Below are 16,414 nucleotides of genomic sequence, written 5' to 3'. Positions count from 1 at the left end.
ACTCTGATATATTTTTTGTCAGCTTTTGCTTGAATAAAAATGTGCTCCTCTTATGAATAATTCAGACAAAAGGTCAATACTGTTATACCTCAATATTAACAAGATACTGAATTCATTTTTTACATACAAACATGTGAAGTTGATTCTACTGCATATACAATGTACCATATATAAATAACACCCAAATGGTGACAATATCAAATTTGTTGTTGCTGTTTTTGTTACAAAAAAAAAGAAGAAATCCTTGCAAACAGAACTAGCCATAAGCAATGTCTATGTGTTACAAATTCTGCATGAAGCTGGAAACAGACACTATGCTTAACCTTTAGCATGCTAGATAAATTGTCGTCTGCTGGAAATGTCGTCTGCTAAAATTGTAAAGTTCATTCAATTTGCTCCAAAATTGGAAGAAATATTGTCAGAGTAGCAAACAGCTTGGAACCTGATCAGACGCCGATTTAATCGGCGTCTGATCTGGTTCCAAGCTGTTTGCAAAGGCTGTTAAATTCGCCTGCAGCAGGCTAAGGGTTAAGGGAAAGTTTGCTGGTAGTTTATATAACTGTAATACATCAAAATATTTGCAGTGAACCTATATTATCAAAAGATTGGTCGAGACCACACTTTTCTCATCAGGCCATGAACGGTACTATTTTCATTTTAAAATTTTCTTCAGCAAGGCAAGACCCTTATTGATGCGACATTATCATCCGCTAAGTGTAAAAGCATAATTTTAACATGCAAGTACTCAGATTTCAAGGTTGCATCAGCATCAACTTATGCTTTTATCTTAATCCTGCAAATATTTCCAATTTGCAAACATTGCAAACTTAACCATTTATTAAACAACAAAATAATGAATAAATAACATAATTATGTACAAATACTTGCACTAAAATACGACTTAATAAAACATTTACACTAATACATGATGAATACCAAATAACAGAACAATCTATTAAACAAGAGCTGTCAGGGAACAACAACACTTCACTATTCTACAGTCATGTCACAAATAACTGGTATAAAAGGGGCAGACTTCATGGTACAAAAGGGGTAGATTTTACTTAAACTTACGAAAGAAACAACCAAAAATTGCAAAGTTGAAAAAGGGAAATAACTTTGCAAGAAAGCAAAGCAAATTTATGGATCCTACGCATTGCAAGTCAGATCATTACATAGAACAACTGTGTTCAGTTTCAATAAATTCCTTCAAGTGGCTTCTGAGATATCAGCTTATATAATAGAAATTAACTAATTTGGGTGTAGACAACAACAATGGGCAAGCACAATAGCTCTACCTATTCTGGTCAAGAGTCAAAGCTAAAAGCTATTATCAGAGTGTGAACTGAAGTAGGAATGTGTCTACAGTTTACAGGTATCCCCAAAATGCAATTTGTCCATGAAGAAAGTTCCACAAGTCTGGCAGTAAACCTATTATTTTGGTACTTTTACTCATTCAGTTGGATACTAGTTTGACTCACAAGATTTTTGTGCTGTAAATACGAACGGGCATCAGCAAATCTACTCCATGTAATGTCCCCTGTTTTGGGGGGTACAAAAAGCCAGGAATAGCGATAATTATGTTAATAAAGAAACACAGAATGGCATTTTGAAGCAAGTATCCATTTTCGCATTTGTTCAAGTTGAAATATTAAGTTAACCATTACTCCTGCTAAATTTCTATAATGAACTTGTCCATCCTTCAATCTGGACAGTACCATTAACTGTTAAAAGGTTACCAAAAAGATACTGACTGAATAGCGGACAGTGCAGACTATGCTCAGACTGCCTGGATGTTGGTTGCAAAGGCATAATCACTTGCCTCCAGCAGGCTAAGGGTTAAACATAAGTTAGTACATCCTAAATATTTAAACAGACACACAGCTTAACTACAGACAAAATTGCATTTCTAAACATTTTGCAAAAAAACAACAAAAAAACAAATGCAACAAAGCATTCATTCAGACCTACATAATTTTCAGAACAAACCAAACTTTTTAATATCATGATTTAATATGATTAAGTTTGCAATGGAACAACATACCAGAGAAGTTCTTTTTCTGGATCAGTCGAAATAACCTTAAAAACTCCGCTTTATCAAAACAAGGGATCTCCACCATGGAAAATGTACCCTGAAGAGCATCTGATCCTCATTCTTGAAAAAAATCCATATTTTAGGACGTATTTCCCACTTTGCCTTAATTTCAAAAGGTCATAGTCCCATTTTTTTTAAACATCTGGCCTATTTTTAGACTACAAACAAGTTAATAACATTCATTCAAATGAATCTTTAACCTGGAAGTTCTGTTGAAATTTGTCAGGGAAAAATGCTAAATTAAAACTTACACCAGAGAAAAATATTTCTTTAAATACCTACTTTCTCTACCTCTACAAGCACTAAAACTTATTGCACATGACAGGAGATATAGTACATAAGCATATCAAATTTTCTACAAAAACTAAGCAAGCTATTGATTTTTTTGATTCCTATTCAAGATTAACTAAGTCAACTAATTTACAGGGGCTTGCCTCAAAATTTTGAAGAACAGTTTTTTTTTTAATTATTGTAAAATAAAAAAGGTGGATCTTTCAGATCTAGGCTTATTCATAAAAAAAACATCTGGCAATGCATTGTTCATAAAATATGCAGAGAAGTTATTTATAAATATTCAAAAATAACAACTTAAATAACACCAATTAATAATTTTGAAGGTAACTTGGCCTGTTAAAATGTATTAACACTTTTTTGACATAGTGGCTAACATCTGGATGCATGGTTTTTTAATAAAAAACTGAAGTAAACTCTGCATTGTGACAGACTGCTAACATTTCCCCAAACTCTTAGAAAAATATTTCTCAACAGATAGACTGTGCAAAAACAAAATTAAACAATCAAACCTGTGTTTATACATATAATGAAAACAGATAAAAACCAGACTCTAAAAAGTGCTAGATTTAACATCAATTTCTGCTGTGTATGTTAACCTCTTAATAAAAACCATCCTCAAATAAAGAGCATTTTCACTCTCCCAAAGGTGTCCCTTATACACAGGTGTGACTGTATTACAAAAAAAACAAAAAACATCACAATGTAAGCTCACTGGTCCTTAAATACACTACAAATATCACAACATTCATTTTTGAATATATAAAGGAAAGAAATGAAAGTTTAACATGTCAAAGACAGTATAATAACACAGTATATTTTAAATACACACTCGCATATATATAGTAAATTTCTTTAAAATTAATCACTCTTTCATTACGACTAATCATTCACAGATGGACTGCAATTTTTCAAAGCTCTCAACCATAAAAAGCATGATATAAAATAAATTCATCCTCCAAGGAGAAACCATGGATGGTAACTAATAATCCACTCCTAGTGGGGTATCACACCTACGATGCTGAGTTTGAGTTGAAGGGTTAGATGCCTTGCCTGTATCTTTGACCTACACAGCACAGAGCTTACTTTGGCCTGAACACACCTACTCATCATGTCTGACATGTGTGTAAAGTTTTATTTGAATTCCATAATTCGTTTTAAATAAAAACACAATTTTGGATATATATAAATAAACTAACAATATGACTAACAGTGCAAATACTAAATGCCTCACTTCAGGTATATATACAAGCCTTACAGTACATCTACATTCTGTATGAATGACTCAATGTCACTTTAAAACCTACACTGCTTGCTTTGATAGTAACACAGTGTCATATTTGCATTTTAACCATATTTAAAACTTTTTTAAAGGTCGTTTTCCTTCCACATCCTAATTTTTATATATGAAATGAGAGTGACCTTAAACTTCAGGCACAGGCAGGTACCTATGTAAAATCAACTAATACAAGCCATTTAGAGGGTTTGCTGTAGGGCTCGAACCCACAGAGGTGAGAGGCAAGTGCTTGAAAGTAAGTGGCCTGAAACACTGAGCCATGGAGGCTCCCGACATTTTTTAATAAGCCGGCTTGTAAAATTTCTATTGAAAAATTACTACTCACCATCTTCATATTTTAGACACAATGGTTGTCAATATTCAGGCTCATTTATTTCAGGAATATTCATAACCTGACTGCATGTTTGATTTTTATCCACTACATTAGGAATATTCATTAAAATATCAATAACAAAAATACCATCGGCACCCTAGAGTCAGTTCTAGTCTATGAAGACCTGATGTTGACATTTTAAACTTTTTTAGAATCAATTAATAAAGTAACTATCACTTTTGAGCAATATATTACATTTCCATAAACTTTTCACACTGTTCTTTAGGAATACTTGAACATCATTCATACAACATACAATCCCTGTCATACCAAAATTGAGAAAATATAGACAATGGGACATGTGACAAAGTTTGCAGCTTAAAACTCTCAGAGAGAAGACAGTGCTTACAAAATACAATGCTTTCTGTTGGCTGAAACTGAAAAAAAAAATCTTAGATGAAACAAGGTCAAGGGCATAATTTTTCCTTGTACAAACAGAAAGAGCTGGTGCTTTATTATAAGTCATTCTCTCAACATGATCGATTTTGATAACACACATTCAAAAATGACTGTGATAATTTATTATCACACATATGTATTTGTCATTACACACATATATGTATTATCAATACACATATGGGCATTTCAATGCTGAGAAGGTTTGTTTGAGTCAACATGAGTTGGAAGAAAGTTTTAGCATGATCAATAATCGAGGAAATCTTTCAACAAGGTCAACCTTCTCTTCTCTGCAATATCCATTTGATTTTCAAGGTCCTGAAACATAAAAAGACAGAAAACACTGAAAGTAAAATACAGAAATAAAATACAACTTTGGCAGTCATAGTAAGTGTTAAGTAGTATAATTCACTAACAATCATAATAAAAGTGTCAAAAACATGTGCTTATACAGTGACCAAATGATCGGCTGTACTGGCTACAGCAGCCTTGGGCCAGTACAACAGATCTATTGCAGGGCCAATACAATAACAGGTTTATCCACATTACAGTATAAAACACAGTGTCTGTAAGGTAAATAATAGTTTTCCCCATTTAGAAATGCACATTTTCCTTTTTATAATTATCAGGTATTGAGACTGAATTATAGAGAGAGTAACCTAAAATACTTGCTTAGATGGTTAAGTTTTAACCATTATCATGCTGGACACAACCGATTTTGCCTTTGCAACCAGTGCAGATCAAGATCAGCCTGCACATCATTGCAACTCATAATGATCTGCATTGTTTGCCATTCAGTCAGTATCTTTTTGGTATGCACCCCTTCTACCAGTTGATGGTACTATCCAAATTGAAAGATGGACAAGTTCATTATAGAAATTTAGCAGGGTAAGGGTTAAACATGGTGTCAAGTAGTAATGTGCTGATGAATCATGGCTTCATGAGGAAATTGGCACAGAGGATCAATGAACCTAAAGGCTGTAGCAGAGGATTACTGGTACTAGTTTTCTTAACAATCAAGCAATAAATATCTCACCCCTCTATCAGTAATTTCTGCTCTCTCAACTTTCCATGACAGATTTTCCACCTCTGCTTCCAGCTGGGCTTGTTGGTACTCAAACTATAAATAGAACAGAAAAGGTCACAGTCAAGATCCCTAATCACTTGGGTCATCAGGTAATTATAATTAAACAGTCTAGGAAATATGACCTGATAATTTTTGAAGTATTTTTTCTTATATAACTCATAATTATAACAAGTGACCCCTGGGGCGGGGCCTCTTTTCACCCCATGGGGCATAATTTGAAAAAAACCTGTTAGAGATCAACCAGGCAATGTTACACACCAAATATCAAAAGCTTAGGCCTTAAACTTTCAGACAAGAAGATCTTTAATTTTTTTCCTATATAAGTCTATGTTAAACTTGGTACCCCCAGGGCAGGGCCTCTTTTTACCCTAGGGACATAATTTGAAGAATTTTGGTAGAGAAACACTAGGAAAGGCAACATACTTAATATCAAAAGCCTAGGCCTTGCAATTTCAGACAAGAAGACTTTTAAAGTTTTTTTTTCCTATATAAGTCTATGTAAAACATGAGACCCCCACGGGGCAGGGCCTCTATTCACCCCAGGGGCATAATTTTAACAATCTTGGTAGAGGACCACAAGGCAATGCTACAAACAAAATATCAAAGGCCAAGGTCATGTGGTTTTAAAGTTTTTTTACTATATAAGTCTATGTAAAACTTGTGACACCCGTGGCGGGGCCTCTTTCACCCAAGTGAAACAATTTGAACAATCTTGATAGAGGACCATTAGATGATGTCACATGCTAAATATCAAGGCTCTACGCCTTAAGTTTTGGACAAGAAGATTTTCCTTTCGGTTGCCATGGCAACCAGAGTTCTGCATAGAATTAAATTCTTTGAATAATTTTGAAAGGGGACTTCCTGTGAAGTTTGGTGTAATTCTGCCCAGTGGTTTTCAAGGTGTTTTTAGAAAATGTTCACGGACGGACGACTGACGACGCATGACTGACGACGGACATTGAGCGGTACAAAAGCTCACCATGAGCCTTTAGCTCAGGTGAGCTAAAAAGTGGCATAACTATGATATTTAGTATCGTTATCCTAACCTGGCTAAGACAACAAAGTCATGGAAAATGTGCAAAGTAAGAAACTATTCATCATCTTTTACTTTACATGCTAATATCATGTGAAAAATATCATTTTTATAATCTTATAATTAGATTTTAATTTTTAATAAACTATTCCACTTTTTTACTCTGCAGTTATTAAGTAATTAGTGGGCTTGCCCTCTGTATCTAATTTCAATATCTAAACAAGAGGGCCATAGTGGCCCTATATCGCTCACCTGTTATCATTGCACTTAAGGACAAGAAGGTCAAAAAATCATAATCAAGATCAATCAAAAGAATTATGAGAAAATATAGTTGAAATTTTCTTAAAGTTACTTCAAATCAAATTATTTTCAAATCAGGCCAGTAGTTTCATACAAGAAGTTTTCTGTATAGCCATATGGGAAAATGAGCCCCTCCCCCAGGCGGCCACTTTTTCAATGAATCAAAATTATTTGAAGGAATTTGGTAGAGGGTCACCCAAGAAACATTTGTGTAAAATTATTTTGAAAACGGACCAGCAGTTTCTGACAATTTTTATTTTATTTGGGTTTTACGGCGCACCAACACAGTATAGGTTATATGGCGCCAAACAGGACTACAAATTTTGGTTCCACATCTCATTTACATCGAAATAAAAACATGAGGTTTCTGACAAAAAGATTTTCGAAGTTCATATAGGCATATAGGGAAAATAAGCGAAACCCCTTCAGGGCCATGTCTGTCAGTGAATCAAAATTATTTGAAGGAATTTAGTAGAGGGTCACCCAAGGAACACTAGTCTTGTGTAAAATTATTTTGAAATCAGTTTTCTATATAGCCATAAGTCCGAAGGACAGAAACAACAAAGGGAAGAAATTTAACCAAAAAGAAAAAAAATTCTCACAAGGTACAGATATGTCAAAATACACCTAAAAATTGGAGGTACCATCCATGCTGTACCACAGAAAAGTGGTATCGGTTTTTACCTACAGCCAATAATAAAAAAGTTACTAAATAAGCTATTTATAGTAACATAAAAGGGAAATAATTTAAAAAAAAAATTATTGTAAGTGAACAAAAGAAGGACCTGCCAAATAAAAACTATGCACTGCAAGGCAACGCAAATGCAAAGCAATATACACACAAAACAAAGTCATATGACCCTTGACCCCTAAGTTTGACCTTGACCTTGAAGTGAGCCATCCGAAACATGTGCTCTGCACGTCGTTTCGATCAGGTGAACATTTGTGTCAGGTTTCTTTGAAATCCTTCAAGGGGTTCAAGAGTTACAGAGCGGAAGGGAAATTGCTAACCAACAGACGAACAGACAGACGGATACCGAGGCGATAACATAATACGTCCCTTCGGGCGTATTTAAAGGAATCAAGATCTCATGGTGATACAAGTTGTGTGCAAGTTTGGTTAAAATCAAATCATAAATGAAGCTGCTATTGTGCAGACAAGGTCAAAATAGCTAATTATGGCCCTTTCAGGGGCCTTAACTCTAGTACCCATTAAGGGATCTGGTCAGTTTAAGAAAGGAACCAAGATCTTATGGTGACGCAAGTTTTGTGCAAGTCTGATTAAATTCAAATCATAAATGAAGCTGCTATTGTGCAGACAAGGTCAAAATAGCTAATTCTGGCCCTATCAGGGGCCATAACTCTGGAACCCATAATGGAATCTGGCCAGTTCAAGAAAGGAACCAAGATCTTGTGGTGATACAAGTTGTGTGCAAGTTTGGTAAAAATCAAATCATAAATAAAGCTGCTATTGTGCAGACGAGGACAAAATAGCTAATTTTGGCCCTTTCAGGGGCCATAACTCTGGAACCCATAATGGGATCTGGCCAGTTCAAGAAAGGAACCAAGATCTTATGGTGATACAAGTTTGGTTAAAATAAAATCATGAATGAAACCACTATCGTGCAGACAAGAAATTGTTGACACACGCACAATAGCAAATTCTGGCCCTTTAAGGGGCAATAACTCTAGAACCCATGATGGGATCTGGCTAGTTTTCGAAAGGAACCGAGACATCATGGCAATACAAGTTTTGTACAAGTTTGATCAAAATTGCTCGCAAAATATGGTCTCTATCGTGTTCACAAGAAATTGTGGACGGATGGACGACAGATGAAGGGCGATCACAAAAGCTCACCCTGTCACTATGTGACAGGTGAGCTAAAAAGTTAAAATAATATGAGACAACAAACAGTTAGAACATGTACTTGATTAAAAAAAATACATACCAGCTGTTTTCTTGCACATTTTTCCATATAATATGCGTAGGGATAAGTATACTGAAGGGTGTATCGGCACTGAAAACATACAATTTAAACATAATCTATAAGTTTATGTTTAGTAATAAATCAGTTCCATAAAATACACAAAATTGTATTTCTAATCAAATTAAGTAAGACTGGTACAAACAATTCAAACTCAAGACAAGTCACATTTATTTATTTTCTTGGGTATACTGTACAATCTCTAGTGTCCCACTGACAAAAGCCTCCTTGTTCATTTTAAAATCCCCACTTTGTTTATTTGAAACTTAATCTGAACTTTAATAAAAACCAATTATAAACATGGTTAAACCTTGATTATTGTAAATAATTCATCCTATAACTATGTATTCTATACGTATATGCTTTCATACTAAAAATTGGAGTGACTTTTGTTTAAACAGATTTTACACTGATTGTACAAAAAGTTCTCTCATCTCAAATTTACTACACTACATTACTGCTTCCTTGACTTCTGACCACTGGTCTTGATGGGGGCTTTCACAAACCAAAGTCTAATTCTGCCCTCAACAGGATTCAAACCTACAACATTAAAATCAAAGAGTCCAACACTCTAACACTGCCTCACTGTATCTGAAGTGTGTTACTTTGTCAGATAAAATCAAACAAGTGGAGAAAAATACAACTACTTGGATTTGGTCTTCACTTACTTTCTTGAGAAGGTATGCAGCATCCAGAAGATACTGCCAATCTATCCATGTTCCCATACTGTTCATGACCTTCTCTTGTATACGAGATGTGATCTTCTCTAATGTCTGTTCTTCCAACTTTAAACTTTTTGCATGATTCTCCCACTGCAATGGTATTTAACAATTTTCAAGATGTTAAACCTTTTCTATTTAATTCAATCAAGGTCTGCTTAAACATGGGGCCATCATTGGTGTGACCTGTGCTATAACAGCATGCTTTTCTTTTCATAGCAGAGAGGAAATTTTTGTCTGTAAATATACAATAGCTTCAAGTAGAATTAGGAAGAATTTTTCCAGCTTTAATGGAGAAAAAAGACTCCATCCCGTTGCCTCCCTAGTAATCATAATAACATATATAATAAATATATAATAATAATATATAATAAAGTATAATAGTAAGTATAGAAAATATTGTCCATGCAGCACTGTAGACCTTCTGCAACATATGAAATTAATTTTTTGAGGACTGATTCAGCCTTCAGGGAAAATTAATTCTCATGCAGATAGGAAAAGTTAGAAAACATCACCTGTGAAGTATTTGCTGCTTAAAATAAATCATTCACACAAAATGTAAGGTAGACATAGCATTGGATGAAAAAAAAAAACAAGTTGTCCATAAGACAGCGCGCTCCACTATTCGCCAATTTGACAGTAAAATGATTTTATGTCTCAATAAAAGACCTCTACTTTAAAAGGAAGATACACCAAGATATAAAAAGACCCTACCACTCAGAGGGTTTAAAGGTCAAGTATGGAAGTGGTACTGACATTCTTTATTTTGATGGAATTAAATTATATCAGAAAAAATAGTCCAAGAAACTACATGAACATAAAGTATAAAGACTTTAATTTCAAGTCATTATCTTTTAAAGTACCAAAGATATGTCTATAAACGAAGCTTATTCCAAGTATAACAATTTGGTGACCTTAAGCTTGGGTATAATGGGCCCAGCCTCTGCACATACTTTGTATGCTGGACAATGTTTATGTGAACTTACAGTAAGATATAAGCAATATTAACAAAGATATGACAGAAAAACAAAGGTTGCCAAAAAACTTTAACCTTAAAAATAACCTAAGTAAAACACCTTGGTGCCCTTGACCTTGGGTATACTGTGCCCAACCTCTGCACATTCTTTGTTTGCATGCTGAACAATGTTTATGTTGAAGTTACAGTAAATATAAGCAATAGTAACAAAGAAAAACAAAGTTGCCGGAGAAAAACGTTAACCAAGATCAAGTCTTCTAGTAAAGCAGCGAACGTCCCATTTGGAGTAAGACAGTAATAATATGCCCCGCATATAGATCTCCGAATTACGTCCGGACAGGCTACAAAAATTTCAGATTACTAAAATGTTAATATTTAATGGTTAATATCTTAGTATTCTGATTTATATTCTTGCCGGACCTGCTCAAAACCATCTTTCAGTTTATACAAACATGAAAATAATATACAAAGACATCATCAAAATGGCTTCCCTATAACTGCCATTCATAAGGAATGATAAAATACTCACCCTCTCAAAGTAAAACAGATATTTCTTCAATGCTTCTCTAGCTTGAGCATGGACAGATTCATTGGCAATGTTGGGATTTTCCTGAAATTACACAAAGGAAATAGTCCATGTTGCAACTTACACTGGGACTGTACTGGAAGTGTGCCAATACTGAACATTACACAAAATGACAATTTTTTAGAACTTACTGTAAACCTAGAATTGTTTTAGCGCTTTTTAAATTAGCGCCTTTCGCGGGTAGTATATTTCCGTGAAATTAAATAGCTGCGAAAAACTCTGTTTTAACAAAAACGTGAAAGATTCTAGCTTCAGCTTATATAGATCGCTATAAAATGGTTTTGTGCTTACACATACCTGGATATTAATAATTCATATTCTAGCACCGTAATTGTATAACATGAGTGCACAAATCCACATTTTTTCAATTGATTTACAATTTACTTATTTATGAAGCAACAGCATTTTCAATATCGATCCGTAAGACAAACAGGGGATAAAAACAAAAACAATATGCATCTATCGAACGACATAAACATGCAATTTGCAGTAGGCAGCCAATACGATATATTATTTGTAAGTAAAATATTGTGTCTGTTTCTGCTAAGTGTGGATTAATCGCCTATTTAAATGGCAAACAAATGACAGTGTAATAACATCAATTTACTGACTGTCAATAACTGGAGGTGTGAATAACTGTTGATATGGATGAAAAGGATTAGGGTGCATTTATAATTGAAGGATACAATAAAACTGAATGTTTTCGAGAATACTTTAAATGCAAGTATGCAGTGATACCTACCTTATAATACTAAATATGTTCACTTGCGACTTCATATTTGCGGGATTCGCGATGGATATGATTCCGCGAAGATTTGTATCCGTGAAAATGTTCATGTTTTGAAAAACGCGAAATATAGTATCCAAAACATTACTAGGTTTACAGTATATGTTTTTCATATGAAATATGTGTCTGAAAATATCCTCTTATGTATAAAATGGTACTTTTTGTAACAACTCTAAGACTACGTTAACAAAATTTAATTTTATATTAAAAGTTCTTTCTTTACCAAATAATATGAAACTGTCCGTTTTAAACATGGCAATCACAAATAAAAACCTGTCAGTTACCTTATATCTACTGCATTCATAGTATTCACTTCCATGTGCTTTCCAGTCTCCGAGACACATCCAACAAAAATCGTATTTACATTTGGAACATTGCTGAAAATCACAAGTTTATGATGAAATCATAAGTTTCATATCTTATTTACAGCATTTAGGCTTTGAAAGACAGAAAATAATATATAAAGAATATATTTGTTTGTTTCAGTGTAAGATTGAAATATCTTTCATGAGTGACTACCAGATGCAATATTTTCATGAGTGGCACAGCCATGAGAAAATGTAAGGTATGGTGTTCATGTGTGAAAGATATTTTGATCTTACATGAAAAACAAAGTTTCCTTTTATTTCAAGTTCAACAGATATAATTCACTCTAACATTATTATAATAATATATCAATATTTCACAGAAAAACATGTAATAAACATGTATGCTGAAAGAGGATGAGCAGAGTGCTCAAGTTATTCAGAGTTTAGTGTTTCAAACATAGAAAATGTATGTTATACAGCTACAGAACACAAGAATTGCTCTCAACAGATGTTTTACAGAAGTCAGTGGTGTTTCAACCCACTGTACTGGTTATTCGGGTAAAATATTTGCACATGAAGAACTCATATTTTTTACTTCAATGATGTTAACATACTTATACTGAACTGCATGTTATAAATGCTCTGTATGGTTGCAATCCCAATTTTTCTCTAAAGAACTGCTCTTGCCATGAGACTGCAACCTCTACTTTTCTTTCCATAAATGCTCCCAGCATGTGACAACATCCCTCATATTTCTCTACCAAGTGATTGCTACCCCCATTTTTCACTACAAAACTGCTCTTACCACATCATAGCAACCCCCACTTTTCTCAATGTAAGTACTCTTACCATGTGACTGCAACGTTCCTACTTCTCTTCAGTGTGGTTGCAACCCCCATTTTTCTCTACCATGTTATTGCCAACCCCACTGTTCTCTACCACACGACTACAACCCCATTTTTTCTCTACCACACAACTGCAACTCCCATTCTTCTCTAACATGTTGATGCAACCCCCTTTTTTCTCTGCTACAATGTATGTGACTGCAAAGCCCACTTTTCTATACAGTACTGCTCTTACCTTGTGACTGCAATTCCCATTTTTCTCTTTTCTCTGCTATGTAATTGCAACCTCCATTTTTCTCTGCTATGTGATTTCAACCCCTATTTTTCTCTACAGTACTGCCCTTACCTTGTGACTGCAATCCCTATTTTTCTCCTTTCTCTGCTATGTGATTGCACCCCCCATTTTTCTCTGCTATGTGATTTCAACCCCCATTTTTCTCTGCTATGAGATTGCAACCCCCATTTTTCTCTGCTTTGTGATTTCAACCCCCATTTTTCTCTGCTATGTGATTGCAGCCCCCATTTTTCTCTGCTATATAAGATTTCAACCCCCATTTTTCTCTACAGAACTGCTCTTATCGTATGATTGCAACCCTTGTTTTTCTCCACAAAACTGCTATACTGTGTGACTGTAACCCAAATTTGTCTATGCAGATCTGCTCTTACTGTATGACTGCAATCATCATGCTCCCGACATAAATGCTCTTGGCCTACTGCACACTTGGCCTACTGCACGGTTAATAAAGCTAATTATGTTAGCACCAAAGGAAAAAATCTCATATTTCAGTAAACATTTTTTTAAGGGAAACATCTTACCATGTGGTTGCAACCCCCATTTTTCTCTATACAGACATGGCACTTGGGACACTGAAATTTAAAATTACACTTTTAAACAATAATATCAACAATACAAATATGACAAATTAAATTGATTAGTAACTATAAACTGTTATGTTGAAGTTACAGATCTTCAAGTTAACTGAGCAAAAGAAATAGTATTTACTGTACTTGATTAACTATTTTACATAACAGACATACTAGAAGCAAAACAAACATTTTTTGTGAGGGAAATTAGAACTTATAGCAGAATATTTTAACTCATTACATTTTACACTAAATCTATAACAAGTTTGTAGTTGCGTAAATCCATAAAATTAAAGGGGAAAGTAATAACAAGAGTTGTCTGTAAGATAGCATGCTCAACTTTTCTCAGTGCTTGACTCTGAATTAGAGCTTTGCCAGTAAAAACTTTAACAAAAAAATTTTAACTTAAAAAGGGGCATAACTGTCTGTTATGGGGATTGTTTCTCCTGGTGTAGACTTTGATAGTAAATGACTTATTTCAAGTTTCAAGTCAAAATCTTTGTTAAAAAGGGGCATAAATCTGTAAAAATTTAAATCAGAGTTATGGGGACTGTTTCTCCTGGTGTAGACTTTGATAGTTAATAACTATTTCAAGTTTAAAGTCATAAGCTTTGATAGAAACAGAGATATTTGACTTTATCAAAAACTTAAACAAACAGCAAAGCTGACACCTGGGCGAGCGCAATAGCTCTACTTTTTCTTTGAAAAGTCGAGCTAAAAAATGAAAACAAGCATTTAACTTACATCTTTGGTATTTGCGCTGATATAGTTGGCTGTTTCCGAGTCATCAGCACATTTTGTCAACCATTTCTTAATCACACTACAGTCAGTTGGAGCATGGTATTCTATACCACATTTGAAACTGAAACACAGAAATCACTGCAGTATTACAGTAATTGATTACAGTAAACTGAAACCATTAATGTCATTCAATCCAGTGTTTTATTTTACGAGCAAGCATATTATTTGACAGTTGCATATTTAATTGGGTAATAACAATTTCTGTAATGCCCAGTGTCTGTACAGACTTCTACTGTAAAAGTGGAAAAATTTGGGATTTGGAAATGTTCTCAAATTCAACAAGCAAATTCGATGAATTGGAATCCCCCGCTGAAAGGGTCAGAGTTGAGGAACGGCAAAAAAATATATCCTGCAAAAAGTTACGAATGTTACCAAGAAGCAAATAATTTCATTAGTCAAATCAAATTAAAAGAAAATGAATGGTTTGTTTGGGGGGGGGGGGGGGGGGGGGGGGAGGATACAACAGTTTACATGTTGATTATAAATATTGGTAGAAAACGAAAAATGAAAACAAGAGCTGTCCGTAAGACAGCCAAGCTCGACTATTCGAAATATTGACCCAGAAGCAGGAAAATATTACCCAAAAAAGTTAAATATCAAAAGAGTTTTAAGTTCAAAAGGGGGAATAATTTGACCAAAATGCATATCAGTTATGGGACTTGCTGCTATCAACTAGTTTTATAACCCCGAAGGCACATGAGAAGTTTCAATTCAATATCTGCATTAGTTTTGGAGATAGTAACTTGCATGTAAAACTTTAACCAGAATTTTCAAAGTCCAAAAGGGGGCATAATTTGCCCAAAATACATGCCAGAGTTTTGGGACTTGATCCAGTGAGGTTAGTAATTGATCTAGAAAAAGAAAAAATAAGTTTCAAATCTATATGCCTTTTAGTAATAGCTGTATGTACTTGCACGCAAAACTTCAACCAGAATTTTCTAAGTCCAAAAGGGGGCATAATTTGGCCAAAATGAAAGTCAGAGTTATGGGACTTGATCCTATCAACTAGTTTTATAACCCCGAAGACACATGTGAAGTTTCAAATCAATATCTGCATTATTTTTGGAGATAATAACTTGCATGTAAAACTTTAACCAAAATTTTCTAAGTCTAAAAGGGGGCATAATTTGCTCAAAAAACATGTCAGAGTTATGGGACTTGACCCAGTGAGGTTGGTAATTGATCTAGAAAAAGAAAAAATAAGTTTTAAATCTATATGCCTTTTAGAAATAGTTGTATGTACTTGCACGCAAAACTTTAACCAGAATTTTCTAAGTCGAAAAGGGGGCATAATTTGGCCAAAATGAAAATCAGAGTTATGGGACTTGCTGCTATCAACTAGTTTTATAACTCCGAAGACACATGTGAAGTTTCAAATCAATATCTGCATTAGTTTTGGAGATAGTAACTTGCATGTAAAACTTTAACCAAAATTTTCTAAGTCTAAAAGGGGGCATAATTTGCTCAAATAACATGTCAGAGTTATGGGACTTGACCCAGTGAGGTTGGTAATTGATCTAGAAAAAGAAAAAATAAGTTTTAAATCTATATGCCTTTTAGAAATAGTTGTATGTACTTGCACGCAAAACTTTAACCAGAATTTTCTAAGTCCAAAAGGGGGCATAATTTGGCCAAAATGAAAGTCAGAGTTATGGGACTTGCTGCTATCAA

General features: G+C 34.3%; 1 protein-coding gene across 2 annotated transcripts in view; it reads right to left on the bottom strand.

Moving 5' to 3' along the window:
• Nucleotides 1-1,944: 1,944 nt before the first annotated feature.
• LOC123530047 (potential E3 ubiquitin-protein ligase ariadne-2-like) overlaps nucleotides 1,945-16,414 on the bottom strand; it is a 33,863-nt gene continuing 19,393 nt past the window's right edge. For both annotated transcript variants that reach the window (XM_045310737.2, XM_045310738.2), the window contains exons 8-15: nucleotides 14,687-14,804; nucleotides 13,895-13,945; nucleotides 12,210-12,302; nucleotides 11,082-11,162; nucleotides 9,526-9,669; nucleotides 8,822-8,890; nucleotides 5,489-5,572; nucleotides 1,945-4,770 (exon numbers count right to left, since the gene is read on the bottom strand). In XM_045310737.2, the coding sequence (XP_045166672.1) occupies nucleotides 4,699-4,770; nucleotides 5,489-5,572; nucleotides 8,822-8,890; nucleotides 9,526-9,669; nucleotides 11,082-11,162; nucleotides 12,210-12,302; nucleotides 13,895-13,945; nucleotides 14,687-14,804 (712 nt within the window). In that variant the 3' untranslated portion in view covers nucleotides 1,945-4,698. The remainder of the gene's footprint in view (nucleotides 4,771-5,488; nucleotides 5,573-8,821; nucleotides 8,891-9,525; nucleotides 9,670-11,081; nucleotides 11,163-12,209; nucleotides 12,303-13,894; nucleotides 13,946-14,686; nucleotides 14,805-16,414) is intronic.

Source organism: Mercenaria mercenaria, chromosome 13, assembly GCF_021730395.1.
Source record: "Mercenaria mercenaria strain notata chromosome 13, MADL_Memer_1, whole genome shotgun sequence".
Classification (NCBI taxonomy): domain Eukaryota; kingdom Metazoa; phylum Mollusca; class Bivalvia; order Venerida; family Veneridae; genus Mercenaria; species Mercenaria mercenaria.
Note: the sequence above shows the minus strand (reverse complement) of the source record. Positions and strands in the feature narration are given on the sequence as shown.